The sequence below is a fragment of the Tenrec ecaudatus genome, chromosome 16 (assembly GCF_050624435.1).
Source record: "Tenrec ecaudatus isolate mTenEca1 chromosome 16, mTenEca1.hap1, whole genome shotgun sequence".
NCBI classification, from domain to species: domain Eukaryota; kingdom Metazoa; phylum Chordata; class Mammalia; order Afrosoricida; family Tenrecidae; genus Tenrec; species Tenrec ecaudatus.
In genome coordinates this window covers 45,272,390-45,290,837 of record NC_134545.1, presented here as the reverse complement: position 1 = coordinate 45,290,837, position 18,448 = coordinate 45,272,390, and the positions used below count along the sequence as shown (strand labels likewise).

Sequence of the window (18,448 nt, the reverse complement as noted above, 5' to 3'; positions counted from 1 at the left end):
AGTGAACTCGGCAAAACTCAATTACTATTAAACATGGTCACATTGATGATAATAGCTTTACCTGAAATTGCTAGCTGCTGGATCTTAAACTGTATGTTCAGGCTTGGATTCTCTTCTGGCTTGGGTGCTCCAGACTGTAAATTCACCAGCCCTTTAAGACTTGGGAGCTTTTGTGGAGTAATTTTCCCCACATCCCATGTTAGTACCTTAAAAAGGAAAAGGAAAAAAAATCTGAAACACTGTCAAAGACGATGTTCAAAGACGAAGTGATAGCACAGTACCTGTGCAAAATGAAGGACAGTGTCTTGGAAACGAGATCAGGGATCTATACTGACTTTTACTACTTGTTAGATCCTTGGTCAATTATGTGTGTTTTTGAATAGGGAGGAGAATGAGGAACCAACATTTGTTCAGCATCTACATCTTTTTACAAATGAGGAACTAATGCTTGTAGAGATCCAAGAACTTGCTCAAGATCAGAGCACTATTAAGAAAGCAAGCTAAGGTTGAACCTAGGCTATCTAACTTCAGCGTTTTCCCTTCCCCATTAGACTACCATCACTGCTTCCAAGTCTCAATTTATTTTTCTGTAGGATTAGATGGCTTAAATCTTTTCACCGAATAAGGAAGCTACAAGAACATCATCTTATATAGTTCCTTCGAAAAACTTAGGCTATAAAAATGGGTTAAGAAGCAAATGCCATTGACGTAGTTGCAGTTGTCATTTACTCAGTAGCAGATGTAGGATTCCTTTCATAGCAAGTGGTATAGTCACCTCTTCTAGGTTTTGATGGGGACTTTAAAGAAGCCACTACCCGGTTCCTTCCACCCCCACAACACAAAACACTTGCTCACTCGATCTGAAGTGGCTGTACCTTGGTGACAGGGTCAAATGTGTAAGTGCCTTGGGTTGGTGTCAGGTTCATATTCAGCAAAACTTTCGGCATGTGAACTGTCACTGTGATTCCTTCAATAGTTTTTCCCATATTCTGCTTTGGTCCAATTGTAATATCAAATCGGCCACAAGAGCTACTCTCCTTAAAGCTGATGCTATGTTTCACATATACTGGAATTGCCACTAGACTAAAAAGAGAAAAACACAAAAGCACACATACATAAATAATGGTGTGGTCTGACAACCCAAGTTCCAGAGTATGCTATCCTGCTTCTAACCCTAAGGACAAAGCCCTGCACACCCAGAACTGCAGATACGTCATCTGCACCAGGGGGAGTTGAGTACAGCACAGTAGTACACAGTATTGGGACTGTATGGTTTCTGTGCAAAAAGGATGTAAGTCAAGATAAGAACATGAAACTTAATGAAAACAATTCGACCAATAGCCTTTAAAAAATCATTTTATTGGGGGCTCATACAAATTATAATCTAAACATACATCAATTGTATAAAGCACATTTGTACATTCGTTATCCTCATCATTCTCAAAACATTTGCTCTCCACTTAAGCCCCTGGCATCAGCTCCTCATTTTTCCCCTTCCCTTCCGCCTCCTTCATGAACCCTTGATAAATTATTATTTTGTCATATCTTATACTGTTCAACATTACCCTTCACACACTTTTCTGTTGTCAGTCCCCAGGGAGAAGGTTATATGTATATCTTTGTAATCAGTTCGTCCTCTCTACCCCACCCTCCCACCACCCTCCCAGTATTGCCACTCTCACCACTGGTCCTGAAGGGATCATCTCCCTTGGAGTTCCTGCGTTTCCAGTTCCTATCTGTAGTAGTGCACATCCCCTGGTCTAACCAGATTTGTAAGGTAGAATTGGGATCATGATAGTGGTGGTGTGGGGGAGGGGAGGAGGAAGTACTTAGGAACTAGAGGAAAGTTCTATATTTTATCGTTGCTACACTGCCCCGATTGGCTCGTCTCCTCCCTGCGACCCTTCCGTAAGGAGATGTCCAGTTGCCTACAGATGGGCTTTGGGTTCGCACTCCCCCTCGTTCACAATGATAGGATTTTTTGTTCTTTGATGCTTGATAGCTCATCCCTTCTCCACCAATAGCCTTTGTTTTAAATGAATTAAGAACCCACAAAAAATTTTTTAAAAGTCTACACATAAAATTAAGCAGTTCCTAGATGCTAAATGTCAATAATTCCTATCCTTTTTAATCCTCCCCTGATGTTACCCAAATGTGCTCAAGTCTTTTTCAAGAGGACAAACCAGTTTTACTAGACAATTTAAAACTCAATACAGAGAAGAATGACTTGAAACTGGTTATCTGGGAGAGTTCATGGGAGTTGTGGGCAATGTCTCCCACTGTCTACACAATATATTTATGGCAGAGCTTCAGGTGTTGCCTAGATTACAAATAGTCTAACATGTATTTCTCAGCTATGGATTTCAACATCTTATAACTATGGCACGCTCTTATTATTCAGGGCACTGATTATTTTAACATGTACGTTCATTAGTTTTCCCTTGATTTCCTGGCAAGCCATGGCTAAAAGGAATAAGGGTGGACTTAAGTACCCAACTAAAAGGTGACTTCTACAGGACAGATAAATCCCTCAGGACCAATAAAGAGAGTGGCGCTACCAGGAGGGTAAGGGAAAGGTGTGGCGGTGGCGGGGGACGAAAGGGGGAACCAATCACAATGATCTACATATATAACCCTCTCCCTGGGGGATGTACAACAGAAAAGTGGGTGAAGGGAGAGAGTAGACAGTGTAAGACATGAAAAAATAGTAATTTATAAATTGTCAAGGGTTCATGAGGAAGAGAGGGGGAAAAATGAGATGATGCCAAGGGCTCAAGTATAAAGAAAATGTTTTGAGAATGATGACAACAAATGTACAAATGTGCTGGACACAATGGATATATGGACTGTGCTAAGAGTTGTACAGTCTTCAATAAAGTGATTAAAACAAAACAAAACAGAGTAATATAAAAATAGGAAAAAAGAAAAAGGTGACTTCTATCCAGCACACTGATAAGGGATGGTAAATTCAGGTTGCTGTATCAACATACTTTTGTGAGCTAACTCGATACGATATGAGTCGGAAATTTCCATCTGGAGGAATAAATGACAAAACTCTTTCAGATTCCCAACGCTTAAACCGGATGCAAGGGTGGAAGCTGACATCATCCAGAAGTCTGGGGTTCTGGCAGGAAAACAGAATCATATTCATAGAGTATAATTAAGAGTAACATAAAAATAATAATTTATATATTATCAAGGGTTCAGGAGGGAGGGAAGGTGAGGGAGAGAGGGGGAAAATGAGCTCATACCATGGGCTCAAGTAGAAAGGAAATGTTTGAAAAAATTAATATAGTAACTCCACTCAGATATTAAAAATGTGCTCTCTAAATAGATAAATCAGTCGCATAAGAGCAAATCACTTTGTAACTATTTTACATGTATTATTTTATTTTTATTTCAATAACTCATTGAAGTCGGAAAGGTAGATAGTACTATTTTTACTGTATAAATGAAAAAACTCAAGTTAAAAATGCTTAAGATGAAGACAAATTAGTGGCAGAGAGAGCACTGAAATTCAGTTCTCTTGATTGTTCTTAGCAGTGTGTCATGCGGAGTCTAAAAATGCCAGACTAATGCTCTGCTATATCAAGAAAGCAAGTACTGACTCAGTAGAAATGACAATGCAGATTTGTAGAATTGCAACAGCCAAAGTAAGCCACTTGTAGTAAACGTAGGCAAAGACTTTTCTACAATCTTCCCATCAAGGTCATGGCTATCATGTAAGTTATTTTCTTTGGGAGCTGTACTAGGAATATTTCTAAGACATATTTTGGAATCAAGATGCAAACTTGTCTTAATATTTATCATTTCATTTAGTACTTCATATACAGCAGGCATGGAAGAGATTTTATAACAGGTGAGAAAAACTTACCATAAAAGAGAGAGAGAGGTCAGGCATTCCAGACAATTTAATACAAGCATCAATGATGCCCTGAATTTCTGCAAAGACGGTCGACCCTAAAGAAAGTAAGAAATGCGTGATCACACCAACGGGTTCTGGATCTTTAGTAGTGTAATCACTGTATAATCACTGCATCTGGAATAATGGAGGCCCCCCTCTGGGTTTCTGACTGATTTAATATAGTAACTCCACTCAGATATAAAAAAACATGCTCAGTAAACAAGCGGCCATCTAGCTCAGAAGCAACAAAGCCCACATGGAAGAAGCACACCAGCCTGTGCCATCATGAGGTGCCAAAGGGATCAGGTATAAGGCATCATCCAAAAAAAAAAATACCTTAGTGAATGAAGGGGGAAGTACAGAGTGGAGACCCAAAGCCCATTTGTCGGCCACTAGAGATCCCCTCACAAAGGGGTCTAGGGGAGGAGATGAGTCAGTCAGGGTGCGATGTAGCACCGATGAAGAATACAGCTTTCCCCCAGATCCTGGATGCTTCCTCCCCACAACTACCATGATCTGAATTCTACCTTGCAGGACTGGATAGGGCAGAGGTTGTACACTGATGCAGATAGGAGCTGGAGGCACAGGGAATCCAGGGTGGTTGATACCTTCAGGACCAGGGGTGTGAGGTGCAATACTGGGAGAGTAGAGGGTGAGTGGGTTGGAAAGGGGGAACCGATTACAAGTATCTACATGTGACCTCCTCCCTGGGGGACGGGCAACAGAGAAGGGGGTGAAGGGAGACGCCGGATAGGACAAGGTATGACAAAATAATAATCTATAAATTATCAAGGGCTCATGAGGGAGGGGGGAGCGAGGAGGGAGGGAAAAAAAAGAGGACCTGATGCAAAGGACTTAAGTGGAGAGCAAATGCTTTGAAAATGATTAGGACAAAGAATGTACAGATGTGCTTTATACAATTGATGTATGTATATATGGATTGTGATAATAGTTGTATGAGCTCCTAATAAAATGTTTAAAAAACATGCTCTCTAAATAGATAAATCAGTCACTAAGAGCAAATATGTTCGTCTACTGGAGACCAAATTCAATACGCCAGTTGCTTCACTGAGTGCCACTGGGCTAATTCTGGTTTAAACAAGATTTATTCTATGGAAAATCAAAATGGTTTCCTTCAAACTGGGCAATAACTACCTGCTTATTATTGAACTTAAAGTATACATAGGAGTCATGATCTATTCTATAAAGTTAAATCAAAAGGGCACTAAAAAGACACTGGCTATAATTTGTAATAACTTTTGCATTACATGAAGTAGCTGGTAACCTCCAGCAGGTTATCTATTCCTACTGGGCCTCAGTTTCCTTATGTATACCGTATAAAGGCTAGGCTAGATATTTTCAATAATAAAAGTGATTGTAATAAAGAATCTTCCTTTTATCTGGTTAAAAAGCTCTCTAGACTAAAGTGTTTCACATAAGTCTGGTATACAGTGCCAAGAAGGTTTTCAACTCCTAAGAACAGACTGTGACAGGAACAAAACTGCCTCACAGTTTTCTAGGCTGTGATGTTGATTGGAACAGATCCTGTGGAGTTGCTGTGGTGGGTTGAAACCACCACACTTCTGGCTAACAGCTAAGTGTTTAACCACTGTGCCACCAGGGCTCCTTTTGATATATGGTAGGTGCTCAGTAAGTCAGAATGAATACATGGGAAGAGAGAGATATACATAGTCATGATTGGCTAAAAGTCAGGCAGCATGAGATCTCCTTCACAAATGTTTTGCAGATCTCAACTAGTAGTTATAAAGATATGCAGCCTCTGGGAAAAATAATAAGATTTTAAATCACAGGAAAGTGAATGCCTTTCTGCACATGGCCAAGAGTTTTTCAATTTTATTTTCAGTTTCTGTCCGCTGAATTGTTTCCCCCAAATAATACCACATATAATTACCTGATTTATCTATAATTGCATCTATCTCTTCAATAACATCAAAATAGGCTTCATTGTTTGTGTACTTTACTCCTGCTCGCCTCCATGGAATGTTGGACAACTGCCCAGTGGGGAGTGTGTCCCCAACATTACTACTGCCTAGAAACCAATAAGGGAAAAGTAAAGTTGATACATAACATGTTGAGTGTATTAGCAACTTCTTCAATATTTGGAGTTTTCTTATTTGCATTTATGGTTTCCAGGAGAATTACTAAGATATACCAAAACTAACACAATTAAATTTTTGTAAGACAAAAATCAGTCATGTGAACTTCTGTCTACTTGCCAAACCAGGTTATATTCATTTACTTATCTTCTGCTTGTGTTAACATAAGCCTAACCTAATTCCATTGACTGGACAACAGAACCTCATCTTGTTTACTGATAAATATATAGGATGGTTGTTTTACCCACGGCGAATACAGAGTCATTAAGTCCTTAGGTAGTCAGCTTAATTCTACATGAGATTATGCCAAGCAGGCCTCAGTGGAGTAATAGGAAAAAAACATACCCTGGCTTTTTTTCCATTTTACGGTTACCATACCCATTCATATGAAATAGGGCTAATGTTCAACACCTAGCTAATTTCCTGGTAAATTCTGAAGCAAGTCTGAAAATAATTCTGGTTGTCTAAAACACATCCCTGAGATGTGACATAGTTAACATTTTTGTTAATTTATATTTTCATTTCTAAAGTAATATATTTTAACAAAGAAAGTTCAGAAAACTTCATCTATCCAAATAATTTATCTCCCTATGACCAAACTCAACTAATATCAACATTTATTGGCAATCACAATTGTTGTTTGGGGCTCAGTGAATTACTTAATATAGCCCATTTATTCAGTCTTTGCAACTTCCATCCAATGACTCGGTAGGGCTATGCAAATGAGATGATTGTGGCAAACCCAGGGATAGTCAATGTAATTGACTCAGTTCTGATTCAGAGACCCTATACAGGGTGTCTGAGACAGTTAAGTCTTTTCCTCCCCTCAAGTCTCAAAGATAGGTCTAACCTTTATTTTGGTTGCTCAGTCCTTCACCCACCACCCAAGGTCTTATTCCAGCAATGTTCCTTTTATAAGTTTAATCAAACAAGTAGCAGTCAGATAAAGGGATTTTAGAGTTATTTTTTATGTCTAACCAAATAAGATCTAAAACTGCCACTTCTAGAAGAACCATTTGCTTTTGCCTATCTTGTACCTCTACTCAAATCTGAGCTTGGCCTCCTGCTGGGCCTTGTACTTAAGAGCAGACTCTCTGAAGACGTCTTTGTTGACGACAGTTTTGTCCAAGGGGATGTCCATGGAGTACCCTGTGGACATAAGGTGATTATAAACCACTACAAAAGACTTGGTCTTTGACTTCTTGCCCATGGCAGCTGACACATTGTGGGGATAAGATTCAATTCCAGCAAGGCTGTAAAGGCAGTCCGAGGAGCCGTCATCAACGTTCTTCATGATGGCTTTGCATCCAGAGAAGCATCACCAGAACCAGCACCAGCTTCCCGGGTTTCATAAAATTGGCCTTTTTAACAGTAAATTTCTAGGTTGAGAAGACTAAATTGAATGGCTGGAGGTTTGAATTGGCTGTCCAAAGTCTAACCTAAAGTGCTACCAGGGCTACTTAGTGTGCTACTAAAATAAATAAGGCATAGGGTGCACTTGTGTGTGTATTGGGGGGGTGGGTGCCTGGGAGCAAGGACATGCAAATATAGTCTATGAAATTGGTCAGTTTTGCCATCCTGCTATGCTTAAAATGAACCATCAGGGAGGTGAAATATGTCATCTCACTATCACCAAGGAAGGAAAGACAATGTGCATGTTCTCTAAACCTGAAATTCCTGTATTGAGCCAGCTGACCCAGGAGACAGAATTATAACCCCTTGCTGTGGTGGTGTGAAGTAGTATCAGAGAAATGGTGGGAGCAGAATTAGGAGACAAGCAGGAGGTAGCATGGCATATTTCTGGACCTTCAGGCAAGAGGCTTGATGGTAGAATGGGATGCTTTCAGACAATTGGTGGAGCTAAGTTTGCCAACTCCTGTAGTTCTTAATAGAGTACTTTTGACTTATAGGCATAGCATAAAAGAGCTTGGTTAACAATTGCCCAAGCCAGGCAGAGGCTGAAGGGCTATGGAATTGAGAAGCTAAGTAAGAGGTGAAGGCCAGAAAGAAGCATGTCTGTGGGAGCTTCTAAGAAAAGAATGTATCCTGAGTGATTTCTGAACCTGAATTATAACCTGTTCAAAATCTTGAATGTTTCCTGCATTAAAAAAAATGGAATATTTAGCTTAGGATTCAAGAACTTCCTCTATTTTCCTTAAAAATTTCTCTCTTACTACTCAACCTAAAGGAACTCTGGTAGTATGTGAGCTAAACATTGGGCTGTAAACTAAAAGGCCTGTAACCAAAACCCACCAGTTGCTCCTGGGGAGAAAGACTAGGCAAAGTACTTCTGTAAAAATTTACTGCCTCAAGAGGTTACTTGAATTATTCCTCAACAAGCTGATAATACTAGCACCAGGGATATATACAAACTTTAGAGATACCAATGTATTTTGACCTTGCACTTAATTCTAAGCTCTATTCTAAGAACAATTAGTTGTTATGATGTGCCCCTGCTCATTCCTTTCCCTCATTAAGTAATCACTGAAGATATGGGTGCTACAGCCAAGTGTGGTGAAGAAAGCAGATGGCACCTGCTTTTTATCCTTTCTTAAGAATAGCATCTTAAAAAACAAGAATAGCATCTTAAAGGATTGACTTAAAATAAGCAGCCATCAAAGTGATGTGTCAGCTATATCCACAATGAAGGAATAAACCAGCCTTTGTGACCCAAGGACTGTAAATAATGAAATGTAAAAATCACAGGAGGGAATTGTAGTAAGGCTCAAACTCTGAGCACCCACTTTACAGCAGGCTTTGGACGAGAGTTAAAGCTCAAAACTCACTTGCAGAGTCCCTAGGTGGATTAGCCTCCACTGAACTCCTCAGCCACTGACTAGGGATCTAAGTGCACTACTGCAGCTAGAGTTGTTACAGTTTAACAGACTATGTTTTCCCTTTTGATTGAATTTCAATTTGTTCCAGTTTCTATTATTGTCTGCTTTCTTTTGGACTGATGTGAGCAATGACACCCCTTGTTCCATGTCCTCTATGCATCCGGCCTGAACCTCTGGTAGTTCCCTGTCATGTACGACACTGCAACTGTTGTTGGAGGCTCTTCAGAAAAATTTTACTTGTATGTGACATCAATGATAATGTTCTATAATTTGAGCATTCTGTTGAGTCACCTGTTTTTGGAATGGGCACAAATGTGAATCTCTTCCAGTCAGTTGACCAAGTAGGTATCTTCCAAATTTTTTGGCATTGATGAGAAAGTGCTTCCAGTGCTTCATCAGCTTGTTGAAACATTTTATTTGGTATTCCATCAATTCCTGGAGCCTTGCTTTTGGCTAATGCTTTAAGTGTAGCTTGGATTTCTTTCAACACCATTGGTTCTTGTTCATAATTTACCTCTTGAATTGGTAGAATGTCAACTAATTACTTTTGGTATAATGACTGCTTTTTCTTGCCATCTTTTTTGGATACTTCCTGCAGTTTTCAATGTATTGCCCTTAGAATCCTTTAGTATTTTGATTTGAGGCTTTTTTTTTTCTTCTTCTTGAGTTCTTTCAGTTTAAGATGTCCTAAGTGTGCTCTTCCTTTCTGGTTTTCTAACTCTTAAGTACTTTTACATTTCATTATAATATTTTACTTTCCCTTTTTGAACTGCCCTTTAAAATTTTCCCACAGTAACAAAAAAGCCACTACAGTATGACTGACAGACAAGTGGTCTATTTTATTTTTTAATTCATCATAAAAGCAACCTCCTGTGTACTACTCATTTTGTATGTACTTTTCTTCATCCAATTCCATCTACAAATAGGGCTCTCATTTATCTCTTTCTTACTTAATTGCAATGATTCTTGTCATGGGCCCACCTACTCCAACATAAGAGGGATTACTTCATCCTTAAATTTTATATTACCTTATGAATGTCAATTTTGCTTTATTCTGTATTTTAGTACTTTTTCTGACTATAAAATATATATTCATATGGAAAAATCAAAACTGCACGAATAAAGGTAACAATTTCATAGCTGGGGATAATCACTGTAAACATTTTAGAGGTTTTTTCCCTGTATATAATTAAGAACAAATTTTTATGATTTTGTTTTAACATTACGTGTACTTCATGTCACTACATTATCTATGAAATATGGGATGGCTTTAAAACATCTTACTGTGTTATTTACCTTAAAATTTTTGTTCTGTTCTCTCCCCCTGAGTGCACATTTTAAGGAATGATCTCTAACCTTTCTATGATTTTCTTCTGATACCTAGTTTTGTACAGAGAATACAGGGCTGCTGAGTGATACTTATTACAGGTTTGTCTTGCCCCATTTTTTCAGGCCAATGCACTGGAGAGGAGTTTACAATAGTAGATAATACAGTTGCATATAACATTTCATAGGAATTTGCTTGTTAAAAAAGGGACATAGTTTCTATGAAAATTTAAGTATATTAATTTTAACATTATCATAAACTTTAAATTCCAGTCAAACTGAATTAACTGGTGTATGTATCACTTAACAACCAAAAATTAATTGCTTATAACTTTTTGAGTGTTCAGTTCTTAATGGGATACTTTTCACCTTACCTGTAATAGAATTGACGACAGAACGTAAAATTGTTGGTGGCTTAATCAGTTCTTTCAAAATGTTGGATTCAGTAGCCAGTGGAAATCCATTGTCTAACATTTCTTCCAAGAGCTCATACACTATGACCACATTATCCTTAATTGCAGCCTCTGAACACTCACCAAAGTAGTCCTTAGAAAATATACAAAACATTGCAAAATAGAAGGCACAACCAAATCCTCAACACTCACTGCAATCCAGTCAATTCCAATTTATAGCAACCTATCGGACAGGGTAGAATTGCCCCCGTGGGTTTCCAGACTGTAATTCTTTGTGAGAATAGAAAGCTTCATCTTTTTTCTGAGGAGTGGCTGGTGGTTTTGAACTGTTGACTTTGCAGTCAAACCACTATACCACCAGGGCTCTCTGGAAGGAACAAAGGCTTACTAAATACATTTTGAAAGGAAAAACTCAGATTAGCATAATTTACTCTTTAGGATGTGAGTACCTATAAAAGGGAAAAAGTCTTTACAGTCCTCTATATTATTATCACTCAATAGCTTCTTCATATTTTGACAAATGGAGAATTGAATTTGCATTATATATATGATACAGGAAGTATATTGAGATATTAAACAAGAATGTGTGACCTATACATTTTAATCATCCTGATTAGCTGACATAAATGGCCTGTAACTTCTTTGGTATATTTAAGAAGCAAAAATTGAAACTAACAAAATGTAATTATGAAGAGAATTCATGACCAAGAAAAAGTTTTCTTATACCATTACACATACAAATTTTCCCTAAAATGCTTCCTAATATAGTTCCTTATGAATACTACATACCCTAGAATAAAGGGCTTGTGAATTTCACTTTATTTGAAAGAGACTATATATAAAAAAACTCTGTAAATGAAGAATATAATGTGTGAACACTGAGGCAAAGCAAACATTGCAATAATGTGATTGTTTTTGGTTTGTATCCCAGTGCATGTTAACACTATATTATAGTCTATTAAATGTGCAATAGCATTTTGTGAGTTTGAAATACTGTGAGAATTGCAAAAATGCGTGAGATTTGCCATACATTTTCAATTGGTAAAAAATTCAATTATCCATGAAGGGCAATAAAGTGAAGCAAAATTAAACAAGGTATGCATGTAATGTACTTTTTTCCACCCTCTCCAAATAACTTGGATAATTGAACTTCCATAGGTTTGAGGTATAACTAACCTGGAAAGTGTCAGCAACTCTATGCAGGAATTCAATGACAAAAAGAGGTGGCACTTCAGTCTGTATGACAGACACGAAGAAGAGCTTATCCCGGTAGATGCTGATGAGGTAGTGGTGAGGTGTTGAAATGACGGGTGGTACATTTTCAACATCAGCAGCTTTCTCCTGAGCTTCAAAGAAGTAATCACAGACAGACTGACTTACAACACTCTTCCAGTGTTTCTCTAAAAATATGTCACCGGAGCAGTTTATGAGAAATAAGCTGTGGATCATTTTCTGTGGGGAGAAAGTTTAAATTTATTATACACCAAAAAAGTATTCCTTAAACCTTAATTATTTTGCTAAGAAAACACCCAGCAAAACATACATCAATTTAACAGTTTACACATGAACTAAGTAACACTGAACACATTCTTTGAGTTATGTAGCATTCCCACTCTCCTTTGCTAAGTTGTTCTATCACCATTAAAATAAACCCTCTGCCCCTCTAAAGTTCTTTTCTTTTTTAAACATTTTATTAGGGGCTCATACAAGTCTTATCACAATCCATACATACATCAATTGTGTAAAGCACATCTGTACGTTCTTTGCCCTTATCATTTTCAAAGCATTTGCTCTCCACTTAAGCCCGTTGCATCAGGTCCTCTTTTTTTCCCCTCCCTCTCTGGTTCCCCCTCCCTCATGAGCCCTCGATAATTTATAAATCATTATTTTGTAATATCTTGCCTTGTCCGACGTCTCCCTTCACCCCCTTTTCTGTTGTCCGTTCCCCCAGGGAAGAGGTCACTCGTAGACCCTTGTAATCGGTTCTCTCTTTCCAACCCCCTCTCCCTCTACCCTCCCAGTATTGCCACTCATACCCGTGGTCCTGAAGGTATCATCCGCCCTGGATTCCCTGTGCCACCAGTGTACATCCTCTGCTCTATCCAGACTTGCAAGGTAGAATTCGGATTATGATAGTTGGGGGCGGGGGGAAAGCATTTAAGAACTGGAGGAAAGCTGTATTCTTCATCAGTGCTGCATCACACCCTGACTGACTCATCTCTTCCCCTAGACCCCTATGCAAGGGGATCTCTAGTGGCCAACAAATGGGCTTTGGGTCTCCACTCTGCATTCCCCACTTCATTCACTATGGTAAGATTTTTTTTGTTCTGATGATGCCTTATACCTGATCCCTTTGACACCTCGTGATTGCTGCACAGGCTGGTGTGCTTCTTCCATGTGGGCTTTGTTGCTTCTGAGTTAGATGGCCACTTGTTTACCTTCAAATCTTTAAGACCCCAGACGCAATCTCTTTGGATAGCCGGGCACCATCAGCTTTCTTGGCTACATTTGCTTACGCACCCATTTGTCTTCAGCGATCGTATCCTGGAGGTGTGCACTCAGTGATATGATTTTTTGTTCTTTGATGCCTGATAACTGATTCCTTCAGAACCATGTGATTATACAGGCTGGTGTGTTCTTCCATGTGGGCTTTGTTGCTTCTAAGTTAGATGGCCACTTCTTTACTTTCAAGCCTTTAAGACCCCAGACGCTATATCTTTTGATAGCCGGGCACCATCAGCTTTCTTCACCACATTTGCTTGTTCACCCGCTTTGTTCCTCTAAAGTTCTATTTCATACCAATGTTGTCAACTTGATTCCATATAGATAGTTCATAGAAGGGCAGAATGTTCAAGACAGACCTTTTTTCACTAGTAAAACGATTGTTCAGGATAGTTTGGGCTCAAGATCGAAGACCACCACAGATCATAATTCAAAAAGTAAGTTTATATTACTTTGACCCCAATATCAGATGAAGACTTCATAAGAAAGCTATAGATCAGTATCTTTTATACTAAAAATCCTCAACAAAATATTATTAAACAGAGTGCTAGAGTGATGTAACTTATATAAAGGATTATATCTCATGGCCAAGATATTTATCCTTGGAATTTATTTCGTAGTTTAGTGGAATCATTGGGATCTTTTTTCCAAATAGGATATATGTGCATATTTGAGGAGGTACCTCAAAAAAATGAAAGAAAGCTCCACCGGGTGGAACTTTTGTAGTATGCATACCCCTACCCACTCAGTGAGCATCCAGCAACTCGCTCTGAGTTAGTGTACCTGGGAAGGTTCTCTCTAGTCACAATAATTTTTTTCCTAAAAGCAGTTTTGCCTGAACCTTGTTTTTCATAATGGCCTATTTAAGAGAACAGCATGCAGCTGTGAAATTTTGTTTCCTGCTGGGGAAAAATGCAACAGAAACTGTTGTGATGTTAAACAGAGCTTACTAGGACAGGGCTACGGGAAAAACTCAAGTGTATGAGTGGTTTACTTGTTTCAAAAAGGCGAAATGTTGAGTAATGACAAACCTTGTTCTGGAGTGCACTTGGTGTTCATTCCACCAGGTCAGACTGTTAATCAAGCTTTCTATTTAGATGTTCTGGAAAGATAGCTTAACAGTGTGTGACAAAAAGGCCTGATTATGGCAGACGGGGACTCATTTTGCCACCACGACAAGCAGCCATCTCAGTGTGCTAGTTTTTGGCAAAAAACAGCATGCCTCTCTTGCCCCACCTTACTCATTTGACCTTGCTTTGTGTGACTTCTTTTTGTTTCAACAAAGGCAGAGGGACATGAAATGGCAGTGATTTCACAATGGAGAAGAGGTGAAGAAAAAAACGAAGGACATCCAAGCAAATGAGTTTGAAAAATATTTCCAAGAATGAAATTGCAGATTTTACAAATGTAATAACTGTAATGGAGAGTACTTTGAAGGTGATAAGGTTGTTTTGTAAAAAAAAAAAAATTAACTATATTGCTTGGGAAGGGGAATTCAGTTTTCTTTTGGTGGGGTTCATTCTTGTTTATTCATATAGGACGTATTTATATACATTTATGTACACCTATATTTATAGGACAAACAAAAGCACACTATCGTCTTTGAGTCAATTCCAACAAAAGGTTTCTGAGGCTGTACATCTTTATAGGAGCAGGTAAGTCAGACAGGGAAAGGAAGGGGGATGTCAACCAATCCATGGACAACGTAACAACAAGTGATCTAAAATTGATGGCAAGAAGGGTCTAGGAGGCCTGGTGGGGCTTTATCATGGGAAATGTAGCCAAGAGGAATTACCGAAACCCGAATGAAGGCCGAACATGATAGTAGGACAAAAGGAAAATAAAAGGAAATAGAGGAAATAACTAGGAGGCAAAGGACATTTGTAGAGGACTAAATACAGGTATCTATATATGTAAATATATTTATATGTAACAGGGAAATAGGTCTATATTTAGATCTATTTATATGTTAAGCATTAAAGTAGCAAATGGGCATTGGGCCTCTACTCAAGTACTCTCTCAATTAGTACTTCCTCAATTAGAACACTTTGTTCTAATAACCTGGCATTCCATGATGCTCACCTTCCCATCGCTGAAGACAAAATGGGTAAATAAGCAAATGTGGTGAAGAAAGCTGATGGTGGCCAGCTTTTAAAAGATATAGAGTCTGGGGTCTTACAAGCTTGAAGATAAACAAGTGACCATCTAGCTGAGAAGCAACCAAGCCCACATGGAAGAAGCACACAAGTCTGTGTGATCACGAAGTCTTGATGGGATTAAGTATTAGGCATCATATCAATGTAAATGAGAGTGATTGTGGAGTGGAGACCCAAATTCCATCTGTGGACAATTGGATATCCCTTTACAGAAGGGTCACAAGGAAGAGACACACCAGTCAGGGTACAATATAGCACCAAGGAAACAGACAACTGTCCTCAAGTTCTCTCTCTTTTTTAATCACTGGGGTTTGTACAACTTTTTTTTTCTTTTTCATCTTTTTTTTTGGTTTGTACAACTCTTATCACAATCCATACATCCATCCATTGTGTCAAGCACATTGTACATTTGTTGCCATCATCCTCAAAACATTTGCTTTCTACTTCAGCCCCTGATATCAGCTCATTTTTCCCCTCCCTCCCCTTTACCCTTCCCTCATGAACCCTTGATAATTTATTTTGTCATATCTTACAATCTGACGTCTCCCTTCACCCACTTTTATGTTGTCCATCCTTCAGGGAGGAGGTTATATGTAGATCCTTGTAATAGGTTCCCCCTTTCTACCCCACCTTCCCTCCACCCTCCTGGTATCACCACTCTCAGCCCTGGTCCAAAAGGTCCTGTCCTGGATTCCCTGTTTCCCGTTCCTATCTGTAGTAGTGTACATCCTCTGGTTTAACCAGATTTGTAAGGTAGAATTGGGATCATGATAGTGGGGGTGGGGTGTGGGGAGCATGTAAGAACTAGAGGAAAATTGTATGTTTCATCGTGGCTACCCTGCACCCTGACTGGCTTATCTCCTCCCTGCGACCTTTCTGTAAGGGGATGTCCAGCTGACTACAGATGGGCTTTGGGTCTCCACTCTGCACTCCACCTCATTTATAATGCTATGGAGAGGGGAGCCAATGGGCTCAGCCCCAATCCCAGCAACGTGGACCAGAAGAATTTACTTCTGAGGATGCCACTGAAGCTGCAGCTCAGGGAGAGGGACATGTCTGATCAGAGCTGATGTTTTTATTTCTGGGTCGTCAGCTATTTTCCATTGGCCTGAATATCTGTAGTTATACCACTGTTTTGACTACTGTTGCCTTATAAGTGCTAAAGTCAGGTAGAGCAAGCTCTCCCACTTTGTCCTTCTTGAGGAGTTCTCTGCTAATTCTGGGCTTCTTCCCCCTCCATATGAAGTTGGTAATCAGTTTTTCCAATTCTTTGAAGAAGGATGGTGGTATTCATATCAGGATAGCATTGAACTTATATAGTGCCTTGGGCAGAACTGACATCTTTACTATATCGAGTCTGTCAATCCACGAGCATGGGATGTTCTTTCATTTGTTGAGGTCACTCTTGGTTTCCTGTAGTAGTGTTTTATAATTTTCCTCATACAAATCTTTCATTTTTTTAGTCAGGTATATCCCTAGATATTTCAATTTGTGCTTCGCTATTATAAAGGGTACTACTTTTTAAATAGTCTCTTCTGTGATCTTATCTGATGTGTAGAGCAGTCCGCTAGACTTCTGTTTATTGATCTTGTATCCTGCCACTCTGCCATACTCCTCTATTGCTTCCAACACTCCACTTGTGTAGTTTAGGGCATTTTTGATGTATAGAATCATATCGTCTGCGAATAATGATAATTTGGCCTCTTCCTTTCCCACATGAATACCTTTGATGCCTTTTCTTTGTCTTATATTCCAGCACGATGTTAAATAGGAGTGGGGACAAGGGGCCTCCTGTCTCGTCCCTTTTCTTTTTTTTTTTTTTGTTTCCCTCCAACGACTTTATTTCACTGGTCAGCGTGCTTTGGAAGGAGAGAGGACATCAATCCTACTGCTTCCAACCCCAGAAGAAGAGCTGTACACAGGACAGGCACAGTGCCAACGGGCCCACGTGGATGGGACTGCTTTGTCCGCCTCTCACTCGTAGATCCAGTCATGGCAACAAGACTTGTAGTCCACAAGTTCCTCCAGCTTAAACCAGAGGCGGATCTCTTTCTGGGCGCTCTTGACAGAGTCACTGCCGTGAATGATGTTCCTGCCAACTTGAATATAGAAGTCCCCTCCGGATGGTACCTGGCTTGGAATCCGCTGGGTTGGTCTCTCCCAGCATCACCCGGCCCGTCTTCACCACATTCAGCCCCTCCCAGACCATGGCCACAATTGGCCCCGAGTTCATGTACTTCACCAGCCTTGGGAAGAAGGGGCGGTCTTTCAGGTCCTCGTAGTGCTGCTTCAGGTGTTCATCGGAGGCCTGCACGAGCTTCATGCCCACCAGACGGAAGCCCTTCTGCTCGAAGCGCTTGACGATGTCGCCCACCAGCCCGCGCTGCACGCCGTCCGGCTTGATGGCAATGAAGGTGTGCTCACTGTTGGCCATGGTGCGAGTCAGGCGGCGGAGGGGGCAGCAGGAGGTGCGAGCTGCAGCGGAGACAGGACTCGTCCTCTTTTTCAGTGGAATTGTTTTCATCTTTTCTCCATTCACTACCACGTTGGCTGTTAGTTTTTCATATATAGCTTGTATAATATTGAGGAATTTTCCTTCTATTCCTATCTTCTTCCTCAAGTTCTTTAATGCTTCCTCCCCGACACTATCATGACCCCAATTCTACTTTACAAATCTGGCCAGACCAGAGCATGTATACGGGTACAGGTAAGAGCTAGAAACATAGGGGATCCAGGACAGATAAACCCTCAGGACCAATAATGAGTAGCGATACCAGGAAGAGAAGGGCAAATGAGTACTATGTAAAGTGCATTGAGTACTTACTGTGGATCAGAGTATATTTCACCTACATCATCTTGTTTATTCTTCATAATTCTGCTATAAATCTATTCTTATCCTCATTTTATAGTTAAGTCTTAGAGGAGTTAGTTGTCTAAGATAACACAGTGTCAGACTTAGGATTCAAAAGCCGATCTACTTGAATCCTGAGTTCCTGCTCTTACCTGCTTAAGAAATTAATGATTAGGAACACATTCTTATACTGTATTACTGAATAGGATTGACCTATATTTATTTGCACTATTTAATACTGTAGAGCAGTGGTTCTCAACTTTCCTAATGTCACGACCCTTTAATAAAGTTCATGTTGTGGTGACCCCCAAGCACAAAATTATTTTCGTTGCTACTTCATAA

General features: G+C 39.6%; 1 protein-coding gene and 1 pseudogene across 1 annotated transcript in view; both read right to left on the bottom strand.

Annotated features, from left to right (window-relative positions):
• Window positions 1-18,448, bottom strand: part of AP3M1 (adaptor related protein complex 3 subunit mu 1) — a 28,472-nt gene that overhangs the window by 4,222 nt on the left and 5,802 nt on the right. Inside the window, exons 2-8 of the mRNA XM_075534683.1 lie at window positions 11,774-12,049; window positions 10,559-10,730; window positions 5,817-5,954; window positions 3,875-3,960; window positions 2,991-3,124; window positions 876-1,083; window positions 62-206 (exon numbers count right to left, since the gene is read on the bottom strand). Of these exons, the coding sequence (XP_075390798.1) occupies window positions 62-206; window positions 876-1,083; window positions 2,991-3,124; window positions 3,875-3,960; window positions 5,817-5,954; window positions 10,559-10,730; window positions 11,774-12,046 (1,156 nt within the window). The 5' untranslated portion in view covers window positions 12,047-12,049. The remainder of the gene's footprint in view (window positions 1-61; window positions 207-875; window positions 1,084-2,990; window positions 3,125-3,874; window positions 3,961-5,816; window positions 5,955-10,558; window positions 10,731-11,773; window positions 12,050-18,448) is intronic.
• LOC142429020 (nucleoside diphosphate kinase B pseudogene) lies at window positions 16,151-17,904 on the bottom strand (annotated as a pseudogene).